The sequence below is a fragment of the Magnolia sinica genome, chromosome 13 (assembly GCF_029962835.1).
Source record: "Magnolia sinica isolate HGM2019 chromosome 13, MsV1, whole genome shotgun sequence".
In the NCBI taxonomy this organism is placed as follows: domain Eukaryota; kingdom Viridiplantae; phylum Streptophyta; class Magnoliopsida; order Magnoliales; family Magnoliaceae; genus Magnolia; species Magnolia sinica.
In genome coordinates this window covers 25,023,941-25,049,332 of record NC_080585.1, presented here as the reverse complement: position 1 = coordinate 25,049,332, position 25,392 = coordinate 25,023,941, and the positions used below count along the sequence as shown (strand labels likewise).

Below are 25,392 nucleotides of genomic sequence, written 5' to 3'. Positions count from 1 at the left end.
TCTACCATCCCGGTGTCTTCGCGGCTGCCACGTCTCAGGTACCATTCCAGTATCAGATTTCCCCCCAAATTTCTCAGTTTTCGTGCCTAATGCATGTCTGTGTCATGATTTGCTCAAAAATGCATTTTCTAAAAGTCTCGTTTTGTACATTTTGATTCTCATAATAAATTCCATTATTTCGCTTTGATATTCCTTTTAGGAAGAAATTCCCAAATTCGACCTATAATGGGATTTCCTAAACTCCGTAATGGGACCAATGATCTAGATGGCCTGGGTTGCTATAGATGTATGCCATGTATACAATGGATGTAGACATAGAATAGTCTTGCCATTCATCATTTGTTGTGAATGTTTAAGGTGTGCACAACATGTGTTTGATGAAATGTCTCAGGGGAAGAGCTGCGAGACTTGGAGAATGCACGACATTGTTGTTGTGGTGGTGCCAAGCTCTGTATCCCTTCGTTGTCATTTTTATTCTCTGCCCAATTGCGACTTGAGGCCATTAGATTATCAATCGTTTCTGCAACCAAAAGCCAACATTATTAATAGAGAAAATGCTACAAATTATGCAATGTTCAATGTTAAAAACTGAGAAAATATGAAAACAGACACATGGCATGCAAGCTGACTGTTAGTCGTCCAGGCTGAAGAATCTGGCTAGTCCGCTCATTATATAAGGTAGGCCAAAATATAGAGAAGAAATGGCAGTTTGCATTAAATATACACAAGTATTCTCAACATGATTAGTGGACCATTGCCCAAGACGGATCCAACTGTTTAGTTTATGAAAGATCTCGATTCCAAGCAATTGCTGAAGTACTTGTTGTTTCTTCCTTTCTAAATTGACCACACCACTACTAGAAAGGAGAGACACCGTATAAATGTTTTCCTTTTGCCTTTCTTTCATCTGTTCTAGGCAAGGTAGAAAGCATCAATCAAACATGGTGCAATCCATAACATATTTATCTTATGAGTTCTGACCAATCCCTTGCTGTATCTGTCATGAAATTTTGGATTTAGGGGATCTGCCGTACCTGATCCTTGCTGTATCCATACTCAGGTAATGTATTTTTATACAATTTTCTCCAAGAAGACAGTCATGCATGTGATTTAGCAGTGGTAAGAACTTTTCTTTGGCTTACTTCACCAATTTGCTACTGAGCCATTGAATTGCCTATGGATGCGTTGGTAACTTTGAAATCTTTTGCCAAAGAAGAAGAAAAAGAAGGAGACAAGTTTTATTCTTTTGCCAGAGAAGAAGGTGACAAGTTTTATTATTTATAGGTATGGTTAGGATGTGTTTGGATGATGCTTGTAAATGGGGTTAACTGTAAGTGATTTACAGGTAAATGGTTTATAGTCTGTGTTTGGATGCTGAAAATTGCCTGTAAATGCTTTTCTACGGCTTGCAGGTTTTAACCCTTCCACTTTCATGCTTGATTAAAGTTCTCCTCTGCCCTTTGATTTTACAGATGCGGATTGGCTTGTTACCCGAGGTAGATGGTGGAAAAGCTATTTTATTTGATTGCATGTGTTGTACTAATGTTCTGCATTTTTGGAGTCATATCATTTCCAACAGGCTTATGTTTTTTAATGCTGTAAATTTCAGGTTGTATCGTGGTGATCCAGTGCTAAATCCTCTTACACCTTGGGATAGACCTCCATTGAAAAACATTTTCTGTATATATGGAATAGATATGAAGATTGAGGTAATGTGCTATTTTATTTGAATAAAAATTATTTCTAAATTCTTCTTTTTAAAAAAATTGTAATTTGTTATGGCTGAGCCAATTGTGGCACTGCATCTGTCTAACCCTGACATTTCTGAGTTAATTTTTGGATTCTCATTGGGTATGAGCGAAGTTTGTGAGTGTTTAACTCCTGATACTGTAAATAATAAGTATCATGGATGTGAAGACTGGTGGAGGCAAGTTTTTTCAACACAAGGCTTATTGTAAAAAGCATAGCTTGGATCAGAAAAAGGTCATATCAATTGCTTTTGAAGAATGAATATCTTATGACGCATTGTCTTTCATAGGATAAAAGTCTTATGTTACAATGCATAAGTTTATTTCCCCTGCCTCATCATGGTTTTTATCAATTTCTATAGGCTGAGAGTTTGCAACATAGACTTGATGAAGTCCGCTGCATTAAGCAAATCCGGGTCAGTGAGAATGTACTATAATCCACATCTTGTCTGTTTTCTCATTCATTATCGGATCCTCCTTTTGGGTTTCCTTTCCAGCACTTCCAACTCTCAATTCTACTCTCTTTCCTTTCCCTACACACATCCATCTGCATTTCATTTCTTGTTTGAGAGTTTCATTTCATGTGTTGCAACCAGTAGGCCAGAGCTACCTGTTGAGGTTGTAGGGCCTACTATGCACAATTCGAATGGAGAATGCTGGTGGAGGCAATGATGACGTTGGCCTGGAAGTAGCAAAAGATGGACGGGTAGTGTTATCTCAGGGTCCGCCAAGCACGACGGCACCGGTGATGACAGGCGCAACCATGACTTTGCATTATTTGTGGAACCTAGTGTTGTGTAACAGTTTGATTAAGTTAAACTTTAAATAGACTGTTGTTAATTGTTTTGTTGGTATTGTGGCTTTCATGATTGATTGTTTCATGAGTGGATTGAATGAATGAATTAATTGTTTAAATAAATATTTTTTTTTATAAAAAACGTTTTTAGCCTCAATTTGTAACTGAGGCTTGAATTTAGCCTCGGTTGTTGATAACCAAGGTTGAAATTCCCGTGGCTAAAGGCTTTACCCTCGGTTGTTGAAAACCAAGGTTAAAAATAGATTTAGCTTTGGTTGGAGGCAATTGAGGCTAAAATTCAGATTTAATCTCAGTTAAAAACAATGGAGGCTAAAATTTTGATTTAGCCTCATTTCGAGAAAATTGAAGCTAAAAAGGTTTTTAGCCTCACTTGAAGAACCAAGGCTATAAATGTCATTTTAGCCTTAGTTGCTAAAACTGAGGCTAAAGCCTTTAGCCACAGGGGTTTCAACCTCGGTTTGGATAACTGAGGCAAAACTGAAGCTAAAGGCTTTAGCCTTAGTTTTTAACCTTTTTAGCCACAGTTTTGAACCGAGGCTAAAACCCCCTTTTCTTGTAGTGGAGTGTGGATCATTTGTGTTGAAGGCACAAGAAATTCCAACGCCGTCGGGTTTCATTGGTCCACGTCGTTTCCAATGACTCAAGCTAACAAAATATGCCAGATTTCTCTCTCAAATAGATTGCTTGATGCACAATACGACTTTAAAAGTGTAGTTGTCCTATATTTTAGCTTGTTTGTTTTTTTTTAAAAAAATGAACTTCTTTACGATAAATAACTACATATATAATTAATAAAATTATAAGTACAAATAATAAAATGTGTATTGAAAATATAATATACTAATGTAATAATGAAAATATTATCATATATCTACCCAACCAACCTGGCCAACCTGATCGAGCCTGCTTGGGTTGGGCTTGGGTTGAGAATTCCCAACCCGAGGTTGGGTTGGGTTGGGTTAGGGTTGAAGTATAGGAACCTTGGGTTGGGCTAGGATTGAGCACCAACCTGACCCAACCTACCCGACTTTCAGCCCTACCATAGTAGGCTTGACTCCCGCCGACGCGGTCGGGTGAGAAGAGGTTCAGCCACGCCTATCTGAAGAGTTGGAGCGAATGTAGTTGGGTTTGACCAACCCCTGAAATGGGTCCGCTATCGGCATGCCATGTGGGTATTGACATGGCTACAACCCCCCACTGACAAAGTGGGTATGCGAGGCCTCTATTTAACAAGTTTCGGACTTATTCTGGATACTAGGCCCCGGTGATTCCCAATGATGATAAATATATTGTGATGTGGACTTTTAGAGGAAGACTTTGAAAAGGCCGAGCTAAACGGGCAGGGTAAATAGGACTATGCCAAATTAAAAATAAATGTAAAATAAAAAGATAGATAGCGCAAACAAATAATAAAGAAGCACAAGTAAATAAGAACCTCAAATGTACTAGTCTTAAGAGGTTGATACAAACTTAGTTTTAAGGACAACCTAACACCAAAAACCAAAGGCTTATGTCAGGACAACCTTACTAGAACGTTTGTAAGTATAAAAAACCCAAACCAATAAAGAGGCAAAAAAAAAAAAACTAAGTTATTACAACATTCATCACAAGTGCATAAAATAAATTACAACATTCACCACAAATGCTCAAAGTAATAAGCAAATCCAAACATCCACCACAACTTTAGGAATTATAATGGTTCGTTTGTGTGTACACCAACTATTAAAAAACAGCCACACAACTACTCCACTCTAAATATCCACACCCACGGGATATTGGCTTTCACTATGAAAAAGATTTTCCAAGGTTTATCTTAAAACCTTCACAATTGTGTCTTTAGATGGGCTTACATAATAACAAAAACCCCACACTCTGAGATTTTCTGAATTACCTTAGACAAAACCAAAAATGAGATTTTCCTGACACAACCTTACAAACCACAAAAGATATACTGTTACGCCCCAAACTCGGAAACCGGGCTCACAAAATTTCTGATCGCCGAATCCGGCGCCGACAGCCTCCGTAAAACCCCATTCTCGGCTCCCAGCGCCCATTCGCCAGGTTCCGATCCTGGGATGCTACAAGGAGGATTTTCAACATCAGTTTGATTCATAAGAAGCATAACCAAAGGCATAACCTACAAACAACAACCAAAAACTCCATCACATTTTCACTATGATCAAAAACTTTACAAGTACAATGAGCATAAAGGGAAATACAATGATGATAGACCAAAAGCTCCAAAAAAGATCTGCTACGCGTCCAAGCCTCAGCGCTGCTGCAATCCGACGTCACCTGCACGCAACGGTCGTGCATAAGCTTATAGAAAGCTTAGAGGGTGGTGAAAGTGTATGCTCAAGGTGGTAATGCAGTTATGCAGTATCAGAGTAATGCGAAACATACTGATGAATGCCAAGAATACCATTAGCCGTACCAAGGCCATGCATGCAAAGAATGATGTCGGCCATACCAAGGCCATGCAATGCGAAATGTAACTCAAGCATACAAATCCTCATCTAAGTCCACATATCAATACAGCTCAAAATCTGGAATATCACCGGGGTCTAGTATACTCCAAGCCAGATTGCCGCCCCATCGCGCGCAATAAGGTGAGTGGAAAAGACCTCACTATCCGCCTGCCAATATCGGGCTCGGCTCGTCAATAGCGGACCCATTCCTCGAGCTGGTCAGACTCAGCCTAGCTTTGCCCCCTACTCTCGGCCGGGTAAGGCCACACCCCCTTCCAACCGACTACGACACAGTGGAAAGCGCAACCGTCTGGTAATCGGCACTCAGCGCTCATGCACCCACTCGGTCTAGACGTTGGAGCAACCTCTTGGTACCATAAGGGTTTAGGGACTTTCACCCAGGGATATCTATCGCACCCCATGTAGAACAGTATTTTTGGTATCCAATCATGCCAACCACGATACGTCTGTGGAGGCTACGGCCCTGATGTCGCTAGGGCGTACAGTAACCATATCACACAATGCGAATGCATGAATCACACTATCCAGTCATACAGCAATCCTGCGCGTATCGTGCGCTCATGTAGGGCAACACCCCCTGTACAGGAGCCCCTAAACAAGCTGCCCGAAGGCATATGCGATGATCAGTCATTCCTCATATCAAGCATACGTATGATGCATATGGTCATGAATCATGGAACTAAACATGTCATATAGGATGGATAATGTTCATAATGAAGATGGGCCTAGACGGCCTACACATTACACGTATGGGCCCTAAGGAAAGTCATAATGCGGACATTTAACCAACACTATACTTGCAATGGGGACGTCAAACCGCCATTGCTCCCAAGGTATAGCCCGACGTAAACATCATTACATAACCCATGTTGGGATCACACATTGCAATGGACCTTAGGTACATCCTATTGGGCCGTAAATACATCAAATGGGCCAAATCACATGGGCCTTATATTCATTAAGTGGGCTACATCAATGGGCCGCACCAATGGGCCTTATGTACATTGCAATGGGCTATAACCCATGGGCCTTAGAGTGCATCAAATGGGCCTACTCACATGGGCCTTATGTGTATCAAATGGGCCTCGCCAATTGGGCCCCATATGTACATCAAATGGGCCTCAACCCATAGGTCCTAATACATCTTAATGGGCCTAAACCCATAGGCCCCTAACACATCAAATGGGCCTCAACCATGGGCCACAAGTACTGAGATGGGCCTCCCATCACCAATAGATTATTTATAATATAATATAATATATATATATATAATACATACAATATTATATATAATATAATATTATATTATATTATATATATATATATACACACACACACACACACACAACACACACACGCACGCACACCACATGCCCACCGTCCCTGGACGGTGGGGAAAACACAAACATCACAGCTGGCCCCACCGTCCGCCTGGACAGTGGCCATAAAACACATACATCACTGTGGGCTCCATGTGGGGCCCACCATAATATTTATATGTCATCCAACCCCTTGATAAGGCCACGTGGGCTTAGATGAAGGGTAGAAATAAATTTCATGTTGATCCTAAACTTCTGTGGGCCCAAAAGAGGTTTCAATGGTAGAGGTTCAATCCCACTGTTTCATACGGTGTGGGCCACCTGAGCCTTAGATCAGGATCATTTTTGGAGTGGGCCCATGTCAGGGGGTGGCCCACCCGATGAACGGGTCAGATGACAGATAAACTTCAAGGTGGGGCCCACGGCTACAGCCGTGGGTGGCTGTACGCTTGCCCGCCCGCCTAAGCGCTGGTGCGCAGGCAGCGTCTGCTGCCGTCTGACACAGCAGCAGCAGCTGCTATGTTACTTAATATTTTTTTTTTTATTTTCAGACTTCCTGAGGTTTTCACCGGTGGGGTCCACATTTGGACAATCCGCTCCGTCCAATGGCGTTCCATGGCTCAACACGAGCAAAATAAGTCCAATATTAGACATATTTTAGCATATTATAATTACAGGGAAGGCTTCAATGGTGAAAACCACCAATTGATATGGTGTGGCCCGCCAGAACCTCGGATTGACTCTGTATTTCGGTTCAATGCCTGAAATGGGGTTGAGAAGGGAATGGACGGCGTGGATTGAATACATGCATCAAGGTGGGGCCTACATGAGTGGGCCATCCTCATTGACTTGGAACCAAGCAAATTTGGTTTTTTTCCAGCAAACGTCCAGCGTCCCTGGACGCTGGACTTAACACATTCGTTGGAGGTGGGCCCTGCTCAGGTGGGCCACCATATGCTTGAGTGGTGTGGGTACCATACATAAAAGGTGGGCTCCACTTGAACATGGTTTGGATGGAATACATACCTTGTGGTGGGGTCCATTCAAGTGGGCCACACAGCTTCATTATCATCACAACAAAAAAATAAAAATAAAATAAAAGGGAGAGAAATAGAGAGTGAGACCCGCGTGATGGAGGGACCCCAGCACTATGGGCCCTCCCTTGCACTAAATCATACATCAAGTGGGTCCCATTACATGTGGGCCCATTAAAATTAAATCCAACGGTGGAGATCCCTTCTCCACTAAATTAGACGGTCTAGATGACCCTAAATATGCAAGAAAATAAACATCATGATGGGGTCCATGGAGAATGGCCCCATCATGAAATGATCATGATGATCCAAGTGGGCCATCGGTCACATCTTAGGGTCCAAAGTGAGATCCAAACCATTGATCGGTTGGCCTCACTTGGCCCATCTTAAAAACATCAAAAACTACCCTAGCAAGGCACCCCACTGCTTGATCTTCTTGCTCCCTTGGCTTCCTTAGCTCCTTGTGCTTCTCTTTGATGGAGGAAGATGAGAAATGGATGGTTGAGATGAGAGATCTAAGGATGGAAAGGTGGGCCACACTTAAAGCTTGGGAGATAAGGGGAGAGGCTCATACGTATGAGATTTTTGTTGCTTGGGAAAGTTGAAAATGAGAGAGACTTGTAAGGGAGAGAGAGAGAGGGAGTGATGGTGATGGAGTGATGGATGGGAGAGAGAGGGATGGGTGTAAGAGGCTCTTTTTGACTTTTGTGGCTAATGGTGTAAGAGAAGTTATGAGTTGTAAGAAACTTTTTGACTTTGGGGCTTGCTTGGGAAAAGGTGAAAGGTGATGTGTACTTGACATGATGGGATTGATTGATTGATGTGACACCTTAAAGAGATTCCCTCGAAATTCGCACGCGCGGCATTTTCCTCGCACCGAACGCTGGCCCACATCTCCCGACTAGGGTATCGCCTCGGCGCGCAAGTCGCGGCATCAGAACCGCGGCGACGACGCGGTCGTTAAGGTATAAGTCCTGGGTTGAGTCGACTCGGGTCGACGACATGAGAATCAGGGTCACGCGTAAATACCGGATAAGGGTCGAAGGTTGCCGAAATTCGGCCGGGAAGACCGCGGAAGCCTATGGAACAGTACGGTCTAGGATACGGGGCTTACATATACAAAATGTAAATGATACTTATCTGAAAATTCTCCTTCTGAAGAAGCCCGGTAGAACCAATCCGATGTAGATGAAGATGTTCAATGTCCAGTCTCACAAATGAAAGGTTCTAAATCTAAATGATTTTTAGATTAATTCAGCCTGAGCTAGCTTGATTTGATTTTGATATCAAAGAGGGTAAAATCACAATTCCCTTCTTTAAAGAAATAGAGTTGAATGGAGATCACAAAATCAAATACAAAAAGCTATTTAAGAGAATTTAAAATGAACACAATATAGCTTAAGAAATACAAGAACTTATCTCTCAGAGTGATGGTTTAATATAGCTTGGAATCAATGAAAAACTCTGAGATTCGTCCTCTATTTATAGGTGAAAATACTGTTCTCTCGACTAGCCGAAGGACCAATCAAATTTCAAATTTTCTGGCGTAATAAGATAAGGTTGTTACTCGACTGGTCGAGTGGCCCGCTCGACTGGTCGAGCAATGCACTTGACTGGTCAAGCACTGTTCACTCGACTAGTCGAGTAGTCTCCACGACTGGTCGAGGGTCTAACAGAAAATTTTAAAAATTTACAACAAACCTTGGACTGGTCGATCTAGAGCTTGGACTAGTCGAACAAAGACTAGGACTAGTTGAGGAAATGACCTATAAACATATGAAATGACCCATATAGCATATGCAATGAATGTGACCTAACCTATGATTAATGTAGGGTCATCCATACCTTGTTTGTGAGTTTGAACAATTGAAACATCATTCGCTCTTCAAATTCACACACTTGAAATACTTGAAGCTTATCTTCAAATCTTGAACTTAAGCTTGAGTAAAGACTTGAGTTCTTGAGTCTTTAAAGTACTGAACTTGGAGATTATACTCGAACTTGAGCCTTGAACTATTACTTGTACTTGAGCTTAAAATCTTGAACTTCGACAACGCTTCTTCAACTTGAATACATACATAGAGAAGTTCGACGAAGACTTGGCCAACTTTAAAATGCATGAAGTTGATCTAATTATCTCATCAAAACATGATACAAATTTTAAATGATTTGGCACAACAAAATTTGACAAACCTGAGTGCTAGATTTACAATATAGCATTTACAGACTTGCATGCTTTCATACACCCTGCATACTTTTGCATACCATCTCTTGCATCGCATCCTGTCCTGTTAACTTTATGTAGTATTATATGGTCATCATGCTTCAGTCTATGTACTCTGATATTTTGACTTCTACTGCATGCTTGTACACCATGCACACACGAATGCACTCACTAAGCTTTTGAGCCTAAGCTTTCTTTTTCCATTTTCTAGGGAAGGAGTAACTTAGAGGACTTAGCTTTTTGGATACATCTTGTCTATGTTATATTTTGGCGATGCTTACATTTTTGTACATTTTGGAAAAATATTGTACTTGTATTTTGACTAAATCTATAATGAAGAATGTTGCTTCGTATTGTGATCACGGATCATTATGCTCGGGTATATATAATAAAAAATAAAATAAAAATCCTTGTAGTGCACTGAACTCGAAATTTGGTGTATGGAAGCTGAGTGCCAAATTCAGGGCACTACGGAAGCTGTCCGTCCCCGGATTTGAGGTGTGACATATGAAATAGAGAAGTTTGGCAAAAGAAACAATTTTAAACTATGAAAGGTGGAGATGAGAAAGGCCTTCTAATTTAACAAGGATTGCAATAGACATTCCTTGGCAAAGCGAAGCGTCTGAATCTATTAGCGATGCAGAATAGGAAAAACTTGATGAGAGAGCCAATACCTCAATGTAATTATGTTTGGCAAACAATATTCTTTATAATGTCCTAAATCAAAAGACCACTGTAGGGGTTTGAACGAAATTAGATAGTTTATATATATAGAAATCTCTGGGTAATCATTAGTATCTTAAGAAACCGTTTTATAATCTTAAGATGACGGAATGATCTAATATTAATGAAAATATTAGCACGTTCAGTGAATTGCTTTACAAATTGACGAATGTGGAAGTGAGGATCAAAGAGGAAGAACAAGCGCTAATCTTGTTGAATTCTTTTCTAGCATTTTTTGAGAATCTCGTAAATACCATGTGCAATGGTAGGGAGACTATAGACGCCAAAGTTGTTATCTCAAACTTTAATGTGAAGCAGTTGAGAAAGAATGACAATTGTGGTGGTTCTTTTACGGATGCGTTGGTTGCTAGGGGAAGTAATTCTGATCGAAAAAAGGGGAACTCACGATCGAGATCTAAGTCAAGGGGTAAAAGCAAGATGAAGTGTTGAAATTGTGGCATGACTGGACATATGAAGAAGGATTGTCAGAATCTTGAAGCTCAAAAGGGAGAGAAATCAGATAATATGCCGAAAAAGGCTAACACTGTGGAATCCAGTAAGGAAATTGATGATGGTGATGTTCTGACCGCATCCAAATCTAGGTATCTTAGTAACGAGTGAGCTTTGGATACGGGCACCTCATACCACATGACTTTTCAACGAGATTAGTTTACCAGTTATGGCGAATGCTATGGTGCACATGTGTTTATGAGCAATGACATTGTGTGTAAGGTTGTTGTTGGATCAATGCGCATCAAGATGTTTGATGGTGTAGATCGAGCATATCCTGACATATGTGAGACACGTTCCTAACCTAAGGAAGAATATGATATCTCTAAGTGTACTCGAGGCACTTAGATGCAAGTTCATTGATTTTGATCGGGTCTTAAAAGTTTCAAAGGGAGCACTCATTGTGATGAAGATACAATAGAGTGGTAGCCTTTATAGGTTGATCGAAAATACTATATCGGGTGGAGTTGCAACGTCTATAGCAAAATTCACGTCGGCACGTTTGTGGCATATACATTTAGGCCACATAAGCGAGCGTGGTATAAGGATACTTTCTGATCGACGCTTAATTCCTATTTTTAAAAGTATTGATTTAAATATCTACGAGCATTGTATATATGGTAGTAATCATGATGATATTTTAAGTTGGGAAAACATCTTAGTAAATGGGTACTTAATTATATACATTCTGATGTATGGGAGCCATCATCCAAGTTTCTGAAGGGGGGTCATCGTTCTTTGAATCATTCGTAGATAACTGCTATAAAAAGGTGTGGGTATACTTCATGAAGTATAAATCAAATATTTTTTCCACCTTCAAAGTATGGAAGGCGATGGTAGAAAAATAGTCAGGGCAAAATTAGAAAGTGTTAAGGACATATAATGGTGGAGAAAATTGAGCATCTGTTCTAAAAATGGCCCATGAAGGGCCTTTTTTTCTTCGAAAAGCCCTTTTTCAGTAAAACCTTTTAAATTCAAGGCCTTCTGAGGTGTTCTGGAGCTGTGGTACTCCTTTATCCTGTCGTTAGCCCGTTCTGGGCTCTAGCCGATCAAATTAGGTTGTTATTTCCAAATCCTTTGGCTAACTTTTTATGGGTTTTCGATACCAATGGAGTTGGGGAAATGTATTTTAATTTATTTGTGATTTACAAATACCTTTAGGCGACCCACCGAGATCAAGTTGAACGAGCCGTAGGTTCGTCAATCTGTTCGGTTAATCTTCTGAGCTGCATGGAGTCCCTTCTCAATCTATCCCCTTGGGCTTTTTAGGGCCTCCTAGGATGGTCAAGAATGACTTTATCAGAATAATATATATTTGAGCATTCTTGAGACTGTAACGATTTTGGATGGAAATGAATTGACGAACCCCTCAAATTGCCGATCCAACCTGTTGGTCGCTTTCAAAACTTTCCCTGAGTTGTACTCTGTTCAATTTGTATGGACGTACAGTGAGTGCCAAGCCATACAAATACTTTTGATTGAAGCCTAGTTAAAGTCAAAGAGTAGTTTTATCTCATTTTGGGTCACAGGGCCACACCGCACACTACAATTGAGAGTAGATATCTACCCTTTAAAACCTTCATGATAGTTTATAAGGCATAAGTATCTACCTTTAAAACCTTCATGATAATTTCTAAGGCCTATTGAGATGTGGATTAGAGTTGTGTGTCTTACTTGGATGAGTTACACTCAGTTTCAGCCTATCAAAAACTTAGGTGGGCCCACCAAGTAGTTTTAGATGTTTTAGGCACAATTTCATATTGGTATGACCCACTTGAGTTCCTCCTATAGCTGATTTTTGGATATCCCATAACCTAGAAGGGACCCACCAAATGTAGTGTAGATGTCCGAAATAAATCATGGTGGGCCCACAAAGCTCGACCTCATGGTACCATTTCCTCTGTGTGTGTGTGTGTGTAACAGAGATTTAGAACAGGGTATTGGTCCGGCCTCATTTTTTTTCATGAGCAAACAAATGCATGTTTACGAGATGAGATGTAATTGTTTCATAACTGTTCTGTGGTAGGCGTATATGTTGCATCCAACCGTATTCTATTGTATTTGTATGAATGTAATCATCAGATTCAATATTCATTTCTCTGCTTTATTTTCTTAAATGATGTATTGATATTTTCACCAAAAAGGAAAAAATAAAAAATAAAAAATTACGAACTTATTTGCTTGGTTAACTCAATTACAGAACTTGTTTAATTAGTATATTGAAAAGAAAATTCATATATAACAAATTCTTAATACATAATCAAATAATCATCAACCGTCGAAACAGAGAAATACACGAAAAAAAAAAACTGTATAGTAGCAGCCCAAATGCCTAAGGTGGGCCTAATATGATCAGCAACATTCAATCATCTTCTCTGGAAGTTCAACACCTTAATTGAAAAAGCGAAGACGAAGGCGAATAGCACAGCAAACCCAATAACCGCACCGGCAACTGCTCCCAAGAAGCTGTGTCTGAATCCAAAATAGTCCTCTAGGAAGAACTTTACGGTTTGGTCATTGTCCATAGTATTTTCCAAGTCCCCAAACTGAGAAACGACCAATCCATAGAAGGTCCATGCAATGGGACATGCCCAATAATACCATCTCCACCATATTGGGATTCTCTGTAATCAAAAGAAGAAACTTTAGTTCCTCAGATTACGTATAAAAAGAAAGCGTATGGAGAGAATTTGGATTTTAGAACTTACGGGTCGAGGAATTATGAATCCTGCAAAGAGATTCCATATCGCATAAAATGCAGACGAAACTATCGCAGCAATGTCATGGTTGGGAGTCATGCCGACCGCCATCATCCCGTAGAATGTGAAGTAGAGCAATGTGAAGAACATGAAGAAGATATTCCACAAAAACTTGGCAACTGTCCACTCGAATGCGATCATGGCATAGACAATGGCACCATATATTACAGTCTGAAGAAAGATGTATGGAACCTCGATAGCAACCTGAAAAAGAAAAACAAGAAACAAAAACAGCAGAATACATTGAGATACAACTCCAAAACATTGCAAAAGCATTTCGGTCAGTAAAATCAGTTACCTGTGCAAATGCATATGGCAAAGCAGAGTACATTCCCGCAGCCCGCTCTCTGTAGAAGACCGTTCGTTCAATGGCCACAACTGGCTGCACGGATGCAGCATTCTCGATTCCAAGGAACAGAACTGCTGCGTACATAGAACCCATTGCATTGAACAGATCCTGTCTCCGAGTCCTGCAATTTTTTTACCGTTGAATCGACATGGTCTAGTTAGTGTTAAGAAAACAAATTCAATTTGTATTTAGACAGTAATAGATCATACTAAAAATCATACGTTTTGGTGCCAAGATCCCAGAATATTGTCCCAAACAACAAGGCGATGAAAGTTGTGAAGAGCATCCGCACAGCAGTGTATGGTGGGTTACGCCAGTACGACATGTGTTGTTTCCATAAGCAGGCCATGCATTGTGTGACAAAGGACTGTGAGTACTGAGTAGTGAAGAAGAGATCTTTCGAGCCGGGGGGAGGTGCACTAAGTTCATTGATTAGAGCTTTGTTCCGACTGCAACAACCAGTGATAAATCAAGTTAGAAACAGTTTTCAATGGCTCTGAGAAGATCCAAGTATGTATATGATGACCCACCGGAAAAGATCCGAGTTCTTGTATGTCTCAGTGAAGTTAATCCCCAAGATCCCTTCTTGGGCCATGGAGGTCACCTCCAACATCCATGTAGCAGGATTGTAACCCTCTTTTATCTTGCTAACGCCATTGATTCCCTTGATTGAATAAAACCCAAGTCAATTAGTAACTGTATGCATCATTGCGGAAAACAGAAATCATTTGCAGCTTCTGCCTGTTCATTCGGCCTTACCTCAAAGTACTTGACCAAATGGCAGGACTGATGGCCCAACGGGCCCACGTATATTTCTTCCCCACCTCTCTTCATTAGGAATAGCTGCAATTGGATTAGAGAGACATCAAGCTCTAGTCCATAAACAGATGAAACACAAGTTCTTTCATATTGGGTTTTCCTCACCTCATCGAAAGCTTCGAATATGTCAATACTGGGCTGGTGAATTGTGCACACCACAGTTCTTCCAGTATCGACGGTGTTCCTCACCGTTCTCATCACAATGGCAGCCGCCCTTGCATCCAGTCCAGATGTAGGCTCGTCCATGAATATTATCGATGGATTGGCGACGAGCTCCACAGCAATTGTAAGCCGCTTCCGCTGCTCGGTCGACAGCCCATTCACGCCAGGCAACCCAACAAGTGCACCCCTCAATGAATTCAGCTCTACAAGCTCCATCACCTCCTCAATAAACATCTGCATTTCATCAGTTTTAGCAGTCAGTTGATGCCCAAAGGGACCAAAGCATGTACGGAACAGTGGATTCTGTTTTAGTCCACCTACCTTTCTTGCATTCAAGTCAACATCGCCGGGTAAACGGAGCCATGCAGAGTAGAGGAGAGACTCGTAGACAGTGACATGAGGAGAGTGGATATCATTCTGTTCACAGTATCCAGATATGCGAGCGAACGTCTCTTGCTTCTTGGGATAGCCAGATATTTTGATGTCTCCTTCTATGTATCCTCCAGTTTTCCTTCCGGCTAACACGTCCATCAGGGTGGTTTTACCAGCACCGCTGACACCCATCAGTGCTGTAAGAACTCCAGGCCTGAAAGCCCCACTTACACCCTTGAGGAGTACTAATCGATCATCTAGACCTTGAGCTTTCATTTCCTGTGGTATAGTAGGCAATCAATTCTCAGTTTCATGACTCAACATCATCAATACCTCTTGTATCAGTTCCCCTGTTGTCCCCATACTACGATGGCTCATTCCTAATACCTCCCCAATCAGATGATCCTAGCACTCCGATCATTGCCATGGACATGGGAAATTGCAGCCAAAGGTCCACATTCATCGGGGCACAATTGGGTCATTAGGATCGTCTAATGGGAAAGCCTTTTTTTGGGGTCATATTCCATCCATGATAGACCCAACATTTGAATTTATTTTATTTTATTTTATTTTTTAATTTTTTAACTGCTAAATAGTAGCTCCACATGTATACTTTGTTGGGCCAAGCAAAAATCTTGATCAAATTAATTTATCAATCATTTGGAAGTTGATGTTACCTGCGGCATGTCCACGGCGTATATGACATTATCAAAAGTGATTGAAAGAGGTGCGAATGGAAGAACCATGCCCTTCTTCTTGCTCTTGTTAGGACCATCAGTGGTATCTGATGAAGCAGCTGATATTGCTAGACCATCGGTTTCTCCAGTTCTGTTGGCATGCTTCTCCTTCAAGGCCTCTTCAGACAAAACTGCTTGAGAGTTTCCGAGTGCTGCAGGAATTTAATCAGACAGTTAGAACTAAATGATCAAAGCTAAAGATTTCCGAATATTGAGAGATGACGATGCTTACGGTTGAGATATCCAAGAGCCCAAGTGAAGAGACCATTGAATAGGACCACATATCCGAGCAATGCGCCACAACCAATCCAAAACCAGTTTGACTTGGTGAAAACTCCTCGCCCTTCCAATATTTGGATTCCTAATGATTTCGTCGAACCTGTAGGAATCTGTTTCACAAAACCAAAATCAAAGGTAAAGTTTAGTTTCTGACTTAGTGGCGATTTTTTTCTAGTTTGATCGACAAAATCCTTACATGTTTCCATTTATTCCCGAAGAATTCATTCACCGCAATTGCATTCTGTGCGTACATCAGGGGTGAGCTCCAGTATCCCCATTTCCACCATTTCTTCACATCACCTGCAGCCAAAACATAGGTTTGGTTAGTCGATAAATCCCTCAAAAGTCCTAACACCTTCTGAACTCTTAATCCGAAAATGAAAGCTTGGAATTCAACTGAAAATTAACGGTCTGGTCTAGTACACCATACTTCGTGCTAGAATGAATCCTCCAAGTGTCATGATTACAAGTTGCGCAAAGGACCCGAATGTATTGGCCACGATCATGTCCCGACCCAATGCAGCAAGCACCCGGAACAACCCAGATGCCATCTGGCTAATCAATACGAGTACCAGATATTGTTTCAACATCCTGCAACAAGAGCAGAAAATGATCTTACAGTTATTTCCAGGTTCCAATGAAAGACTGCCAATTGAACGTGGGCTTGGAATAATTTGTTGTTGCATGATCTCAAGGTCTCACCTTCCTACATTTGGATCGAAGCCAATGACGTAATAAGTCATGCCAACCCATACAGCACATTCTGCAAATGTTACTGGAATCTTGAGAATCCATGATGGCAGAGCGTATGCCCATGGAGGATAGAAGAGGAGGTCTCTTTGCTTGTAGAAAACGGGAAGCTTTGCGATGGTCATTGAAAGTTCCGCAAACCCATTAAACAGGAGAGTGACAAGTGCAAAAAATAGAGCACCCATGTAAATGTTTCCATCGGTCACATCGTCATGGGACATCTTAGTACGCAGGAAGACAGTCATTGCGATCAATGCAATAACGAACAGCTGCAATCAGATGGAGAATAGAAGGTATGGTAAGTAAGGAGTTCGAGAGGCCCATTATGGTGAAGTCTTCCTCAATGTGGCATCATAGCAATGTGTGCAAGATCTAGGCCATTTGTCTGCTGATCCACATCTGCAACATGGATGAGGACCATTTCTCGTTTCTTCAGTCATCCATTTTGCAGACACAAGTGACCACCTGATGACCATACTGGCCTAATTTTTGGGTCATGAAATCTACGCATGGTCCTTTGATCTGGCACATGTGCCACACTGGAACATGTGAGAAGATATCGTGTTTCTAATTCGGGTGTGCTTAGTTACTCACTTGCGCCATTTTGAAGATGTAAACAAAGGAGTTTCTCTTCATCAGCAGCCATTCCCTCGCAATGTTAGCTTTCAGCAGCTCCTTCTTGCTAATGCCATATTTGGAAGTCGTCAAAGCAGCGGGATGGCTCTTGCTCTTGTCGAATGGGGCGCTAAGTTCTGCTCCCAATCTACGGCCAACATGGAAGGTCTGGTATGCATCTGAAAAGTCCTTGACTGGAACGTAGCGGTACGGCTCACCTGAACGTGCCCAGTACTGCTGCTGATCTTTTCTTGATGTGACCTGGTGGTGGAAAAACAATTTACTGTTGGATTTTCCATTCTATTCAAAATAAGAGGTTCGTTTGGATTCCCATTGAACTATATTTGGATCACCGAATTCATTATAAGACGAAATGATCAGGGTAAGGGTACGGCTCATAATTCCATTCTTTACATTTCAAGTTGGACTAAAACTGGTATTAGATGCAATTTAGGAGAGCCACTTTTGCCATTTCTTGTTTGCTGAATGGAATCATTGCAATTCAATTCGATTGAACCTCCAGACGTAGCTTAAACCATGATTTCAATTGATGAATGTAGATGACTTAAGGTGAGAAGAATCAATTTTCAAAACTTACTTCCTGTAAGAAGTCTGCAACACCTTTCCTATCAGGACACTTGAAACCCATGGATTCAAAGAAATCGATCACGTGTTCACGTGGACCCTGATAGACGATCTGCCCATCCGATAGAAGAATTATGTCGTCAAAGAGGTCGTATGTCTCTGGTGCTGGCTGAAGCAGTGCGATCAGTGCCGTCCCGCCAAGAATGTGAATAGTCTGTCTGAGGGAATTGACAATCTGGAAAGTTGTGGAGCTGTCCAGACCAGTGGATATTTCATCCATGAACAATGCCTTCGCAGGTCCCACAAGCATCTCACCTATATCAATCAGAATTCAGCAGCTATCAGTCCAAATTCACAGTAAGTTACAAAAACCACATCTCCAATCTGAGAATACAATCTCGGCCATCTGGATTGCTGATTTTTCTACCTGTTGTAACACGCTTCTTTTGTCCTCCTGAAATACCCCTCAGCATTTCATCTCCTACCATGGTATCAGCACAGATATCCAGTCCTAAGATCTGTAGATTCAAGAGGGGAAGGGAAAATAAATTTCAACATCCACAATTCCAAAAACTCCATTTATATCAAATTTGTGGAATGATATATTTCCGCTAATATACCTTCAAAATATAGTCTGTGACGACACTTTCTTCCTGACCTTCCAAGGATGAAGCCTGTAGTAGTAAGAGGAGAGAAAAGACAAAATATCAATCTCCAAGAAATCAATTTGTTTATTAGAGAAATTTTCAATTCGAAAAAAGAAGTCTTCTTTATCACCTTCATGTAGACATCCACATCAGGATCTGGCTTGATGTTTGCTGCTTTCTCTCTTCTGGACAGCTCCGTCAGCATCTCTACAAATTGCAAAAGAAAAAAAAACGTTAATCATTCGGACTCTTCAAACAACTTCCATTCAAATTTTCCGTCTGAAACCATTCACTATTACTTACCATAGCGAGTCCCAACTCCTTGACATCTGGCTGAGAAAGCCAAGGTTTCTCTCACCGTCATTTCCCCGATATGGAGATCATGCTGACTGATATAGGCGGAAGACCTCTGAGGGACGAATTCGTCCATTCCATGGCCATTGTAGGTTATTTTCCCTGAAACCTGTTATTTCCAAGAAACCCATCTCAACCTATATCTCTGGACAAAATCACTCCAAAGGGACAACTAGAAAGAAGAAGATCTTTACCTTAAGATCCGAATCAAGCTTCCCAGCCAAAGCTAATAGTAAAGTGGTCTTCCCAGAGCCCGGTGGGCCTAAAAGCAGAGTCATTCTGAAGAAAAATAATAATAATGAGAATTACAGAGAAATCAAACTTCTATTGATCCAGGAATCTATATGATGAAATGGAATAGCAAACCAAATAAAACCCAATTTGCAACTCGATCAAAGCCTTCTCTTACCTGCAAGGCTTGATGATTCCGCTAACATCATGGAGTATTGATACAGGTTTCTTTCGGCTTGGAAGAATGTGGAGATTGTTCAAAAATCCCTGCAAGAACGAAAGAGAAACTAAAAGATTGGTACGGGTTACGATTGCCAAAAAAAAAAAAGGATTATGAGCAGCCAAATATGCTTGAATTACCTCAACAATATTCACTGTGAAGTTGAGGAGTGTTGGTATACCCCTATTCCCAATATAAGCATCTGCTTTTATATTCAAATGCTCGAATCGGACTTCAATTGTAGGATTCTCAATCCCAACTCTAAACAAAATCAAATAAGAAAGACCCATCAATGAAATGCTAAAATAAAATAAAATTTGCAAGCTGAAACCACCATAATTGAGCGAAAGAAGGAAAACAAGAAAAACAAAATAACAAGAACGCACCGTTCCATACGGTTCCTGAGCTTCAACAAGAACTTCTCATTGTCCTCCTCTGCTACTCGAATCAATCTCTCCAGCAGATTCTTCTTCTCTTGAAACCCAAGCTTGTCAATATCAATCTCCTGGTGCTCCCCAGCGACTCCAGTGAGTATCCCTTTCCTGATCCGATCATATGTCGGAAGTTTCTCTAGGGCAGCCCATTTGAGAGCTTCTTCATCATCCTCATCACGAGATGATCGTGAAAAGACTTCTGCACTGGTGTTCCTCCACAGTCCAGATCCATTCCGACTCCGACGCAAACTTGCGACTCTGTAAATGTTGGTGTTATCCATTGGATCTATCCAAGTACAAAGGTTCTCGAGTTGAACTCAATGTCTAGTGCTTGAGAAAACCAAAAGGCCAGATGGGTTCTCACTCACAAACAAAACCCACCAAAAAAAAGAAGATTCTTCAAGTCCCAATGCACGAAATCCGAAATCTCAATGTCTATGGATCGAAGAACAAGGAAAATGAAGATATTTTTTTTCCTTTCTTTTTTTCTTTTCTTAGAACTCTCCTTTTCCTTGCTCCTTTCTCCTGAGGGTGAGTGGCAGGAGGAGGAGATTGTAATGAAGTTGTAGGAATTGAGAGAGAGGTATTTAAATAGGAGGAATCTCTCTTCAGACCGCCACGATTGATTTATTTTGGGACTTTCGTAGAAAATCGGGCGGTTCATCTTTCCATTTTTCCTAGGGAGTACTCTTCCAGAAGACGACTCCGCCTAACGACGAATGACCGTTGTTTGCGGTGACCATCTGGAAGGCCTTTTAAAGTTTTCCCGCGAACAGTCGCAGATGGTGGATTATTTAAATGACGGAAATGCCCTCGTGAGCCGTTGCGTCGAGCCCCAGGGAAATTTGGTTAGGACGTGTGGCTCGCTAGGTTGATTCAGGCAATCTTATGATGATCTACATTGACGACGATGTCCATGACAGCTATATTATCGGAGGATCCAGACCATCCATATTGTGGAGCTTGTGGTGGATATGCCAGGTCGAAAAAGCTCATCTAAATCTAACCATCCGATTGCTGAACATTTTCCCTACTGAATGTGGGCCAATCCTATTTCTATGCGTCTATTTGAAGGACACCAATCACACAATCACAGTGAGATAATTGATTACAGACCAAGATCCAGCCAGTTTATTGACTTGATACCACCATACGTGGGCCTGGATAGAAAATTGCACTAGCCGTGAAGTCATCATCTTCCAGCCCACGGCATGCAAACGGACTATTGGAAAAAAATGTAACCAACGGTCCAAACTCAACATGTAATTATAAGCATTATCCATTCCCAGAATAGAGTCCACCAAATGAACAGTCCTACCTCACACATGTGCGTCATGTGTGCTGTAATAGATTGTTTAAGAAGGAGAAGAAATGTGTAGATCCAAGTGGGTAAAGTGCCTTCTGAGGCGGTTTTGGGCTAAGGTAAATGTGTAGTGGGTCGGGTCTCGGGCTAAGGTAAATCCGCGTGTGGTTGAAAGGGTTGGATCGTTTCCGTCCCCATGACCCCTCCGCAGTCAAATGGGTCTCTGTGTGGGTTGGGTAATAGAGTAACAGTCAAGGGTCCAGCGTTTGCTATACGGGTGAGGCTCCTGTTGACCCAATTCCAGCCGAACCGAATTCGGATTGTGTAGTGTAGAACACGGCACCAAAGACTCTGTGTTGACGTTGCAAAGCTATGTGGGCCGCACCATAATGTATGTGTTATATTTATAATGTCTGTTGTACACAATTTCCAGCAGTTCCATTACAGCCAATGAAAGAGCCACATGTGGCACTTTACTTGAGGTAATAAGTGAATGAGAATATCTTTAATATATTTAGAGGGCTTTTTACATACTCCTAGCTAGCATAGGATTAATTAATGCTACATGTATTTTAAAATGGATCAAAGCAATGCACCTGATGTATAGCTGATGAACGAGTAATGACCGAAGAAAAAAATATATATATATATATAAAAAATAGACTCTAGACGTATCAGAAAAATAATCTAGAGGACTCCTCGAGTATCATAACTGTCAAGGTAAGGATATAAATATAGAAGAATTAGTTGTGCAACTGAAATCTACAATTAGGAAAGAAAATTTACAACAAAAAAATAACAACCAATCCAATATCAATCAAAATTTATCTTTATCTTAGTTATCCTACATGTAGCGATAATCTAATAGTGATAAATCTTAGTTCTTATTTGTAATCCAAGTCTATGCTCATACGCTAAACTTGATTCTTATCAAATATCAAGCAGTTCTTTCAAGAGACGCATTCTTGTAGTCACTTCCAACAACCAATCGTAAGTTTTTCCTTTTGTCTGATTACACTAGTATTATGAAAACTCATTTCTTGCGAACGGCAAAGTATAACCCATCTTAGGAGGAAGTACCCCACGCTCTGATAATCAACTGATCATTACAAAATTTTGCAACTGGATAAGTAAACAACCAATCTTCTCAGAACTTGCTCATAGAGGTTCACATCAAACATAGCTGCTTATTTCGGTCCTTGGGGTCGAAAGCTAATTTAGTTTGAATTAAGCTGCTTTATCACCCCCCCCCCCCCAAGAAAACAACTACTCAGCTATCAGAAATTTTCATTTTTTGTTTTGCAAAAATTGTGCAAAAAACAAACAATTTTGACATATCTAGTGGAAATTTGATTACAAGATTTCTTATTAGTGCAGTAATTTTGAGATATCATGAGTTGAAGAGGTGGTTGTAATGCTTATGTAGCTACTAGCGTTGCTGCAGCTAATGAACCTCCTACTCAAGAGGAAGAAGTGCATGTGGCTAAACAACTATTTCTTTTGCTCAGCATTAGTTTAAACAAAGGCGACCGCACCGCCCAATCAAAAGGTGCAACGGATGTACACCTTTGATATTACTCAGGCCAATGAAACTTAATATGATGTTCGCCAGGAATTTTATCAAAGTTCTCGTTAACCATAAGATTTTGACAGGAAAAGAATTAAAGAAAATTAATTATTGCGAATGACATGGAACTTGGTTACATTTCACTAATTAATATATTGTTTTTAAGAATATTATTCAATATAATATCAACCAAGGATTGCTAAAGTTTTTCGAAAAAATAAAAAGAAGCAATGTTGATCGATAGTGATCCATTTCCAACCAATATGGAAATCAACATGGCCACCATTAATTTGCAAAGGTTAGTCCGGCCGCGATAAAAAATTGACCTTGAAACATATGATCGAACATACTAAAGCACATTCAAAGGTGATGAATTCCAATTGCCAGTACTTATGTGAGCGATGTGTGAGGTTGACTCAGCCAAACAGATAATTTTATCGACTTAATAATAAGCTAGGACAATCGGTCATTCAAAACATGGAAGAAGGTAATTCTTTTTACCAACAAAAGTTCAAGCATACCAACAATCACCCTAGGCTCTTCTTAGGGGAAAGAATGGTTAAATCTTAGCCTAGTCAAGGAGTTTGGAAAAGGCCGAGTTATCCAATATTTCTAGCAATTCTAGAATGGATGACATGTATGAAAAAAATTATGTTGGCATAGGTAGCAAGTTGCGAAACGAAGATAATTAGCTGATGTATGGGGCGAACCTCGTATGAAGTTACTGCAAATACGATCAAGGCTAGTAATTTTATAACTTGAAGAGAAACAAATATCAATTAATATGGCCGAACTTCATATATGATTTGAGTTAATCAATAATGATCAAAATCTTAAAAATGAAGACATGGATGTTGAAGGATCGACCGAATACGTTAATGATGAATGTTTTTTTGGATGATCTTCTGATTGAAGAATTGTTGGCAAAAAAAAATAAATTTACTAGAACAAATCTCATCTAAAAAAGATGAGAAAATGAAACTTGAAGCCGCAAGTCAAGATGATAAGCAACCAAATTTAGAAATACTTAGGGACAATTTTCGAATTCGACAATATAGTTTGACTCATTTTTAACGGTCTTGGATTGTAACATAATACTTACATTGCCATTGAGTTTCCAAGCTAAACCATCCCAACGAATAAAATGGAAAGAGATGTAGAGGAACTTGGTCCTCCCATAATTATGTAATATGGTTCTATTGATTCTGAGGAAGAAACAAAAATCATATTGACCATTTCAGTCAAACCAGGGTCAACTTATGAAAAGATAGTAATCAAAAGACCGACTCATATTATGAATCAACATCTTAAGCCATTTTATATCTCTACACACTTGGAAGGATATTCAGTTGTTAGAGTATTGGTCGATAATGGAACTGCTGTCAACACAGATCCAACCAAAATAATGGCTAAGTTGGAAAAGACTTGGGGTGACCTTATCCCAACTGAGATTACGATGAGCAATTTTGTTGGTGGGGTAACACAAACACATATCATTTTACCAATCGAACTAATGGTGGGAACTAAAAAGGTGCTAGCTACTTTCGTTATGGTCGATAATTTTTCAAACTACAATACTTTGTTGAGAAGATATTAGATTCATTCTTTCTCATGTAATATTCCATCATCACTACACCAGTTTGGGGTTTTCTGGAATCAAGACAGTAGAATTAATTTTGGTTGATAACAAACCATTATTAGACATGTCCAATGCAGTTAAGGCTTATTCCTATGGCGATGAGATTGGACCAATACGATTCACAAGACAGGATAAAAATGACAAACCGACTGGGATCAATGCCAGACTCAATCTAGAAAATATCGTACAAGATATCATTACAATGATACAATTAAACGAAGAGTTGCCAAATGCTATAATTCCCTTATGTGCAATTACAAGCTGTACAATATAAGAAATCGTATGAAAAATTGACTTTCAGTCAAGCCCGATTTCATGGCCAAAGTGTGGTAGCTCGAGGAGAGTCTGCAACAGATTGATAAGGAATGCTTTGTTGATATGGTTGAGATAGCAGTGTCGGCCAATAAAATAGGTGAGGATGGTATTGAATGGAACGATCTAAAACTAGCACCAATGAAGTTGAATGATTCTCAAGCTCAAGTTCAAGATCCTTTAGTTGAAGTAAATTTAAGAATAGAGCAACATTCCAAGCCTACTTTTATCAGTGGATTGTTCAATTCCCAGATACAAGCCAAGCTTACTAACTTGCTTAAAGAGTTCATTGATTGCTTTGCTTGGGATTATCATAAGTTAACTATACTAGTCTGAAAATTGGTCAAACATAGGTTAGCTATGAAAGATGGTTATCGATCTCATAAGCAGCCGC

The 25,392-nt window shown here is 40.3% G+C and overlaps 1 protein-coding gene and 1 long non-coding RNA gene across 5 annotated transcripts; one reads left to right on the top strand and one right to left on the bottom strand.

Moving 5' to 3' along the window:
- The first annotated feature begins 877 nt into the window (after window positions 1-877).
- On the top strand, window positions 878-2,586 carry LOC131223301 (uncharacterized). Its single transcript, XR_009160379.1, has 3 exons — window positions 878-1,284; window positions 1,413-1,496; window positions 1,610-2,586. It is a non-coding gene; the product is annotated as an uncharacterized LOC131223301 (long non-coding RNA).
- A 10,437-nt stretch (window positions 2,587-13,023) lies between these two features.
- Window positions 13,024-20,660, bottom strand: LOC131223298 (pleiotropic drug resistance protein TUR2-like). Of its 4 annotated transcripts, XM_058218655.1 has the most exons (23): window positions 20,130-20,659; window positions 19,884-20,004; window positions 19,702-19,790; window positions 19,487-19,571; window positions 19,242-19,401; window positions 19,069-19,145; window positions 18,912-18,965; window positions 18,719-18,809; window positions 18,305-18,606; window positions 17,686-17,967; window positions 17,044-17,360; window positions 16,772-16,932; window positions 16,538-16,641; window positions 16,295-16,451; window positions 16,003-16,214; window positions 15,275-15,604; window positions 14,897-15,187; window positions 14,732-14,815; window positions 14,503-14,636; window positions 14,194-14,421; window positions 13,922-14,093; window positions 13,573-13,827; window positions 13,024-13,488 (listed from the first exon to the last, which is right to left on the bottom strand). In XM_058218655.1, exons 1-23 carry the CDS (start codon window positions 20,456-20,458, stop codon window positions 13,231-13,233), a joined length of 4,293 nt encoding a protein of 1,430 aa, XP_058074638.1. In that variant the 5' UTR covers window positions 20,459-20,659; the 3' UTR covers window positions 13,024-13,230. The 4 variants fall into 4 exon arrangements, with proteins under 4 accessions (XP_058074638.1, XP_058074636.1, XP_058074637.1 ...); XM_058218653.1 differs by having other exon boundaries at window positions 19,702-20,004; XM_058218654.1 differs by having other exon boundaries at window positions 14,732-15,187.
- Window positions 20,661-25,392: the final 4,732 nt, after the last annotated feature.

Bases quoted from the DNA above. Each gene is read 5' to 3' on its own strand.
- LOC131223298 (XM_058218652.1), bottom strand. From the start codon at position 20,458: ATGGATAACACCAACATTTACAGAGTCGCAAGTTTGCGTCGGAGTCGG. The intron at 18,966-19,068 runs GTGATAAAGAAG...TTACTACTACAG, and splicing joins ATGTGGATGTCTACATGAAG to GCTTCATCCTTGGAAGGTCA. The intron at 16,215-16,294 runs GTAAGCATCGTC...AAATTCCTGCAG, and splicing joins GGCTCTTGGATATCTCAACC to CACTCGGAAACTCTCAAGCA.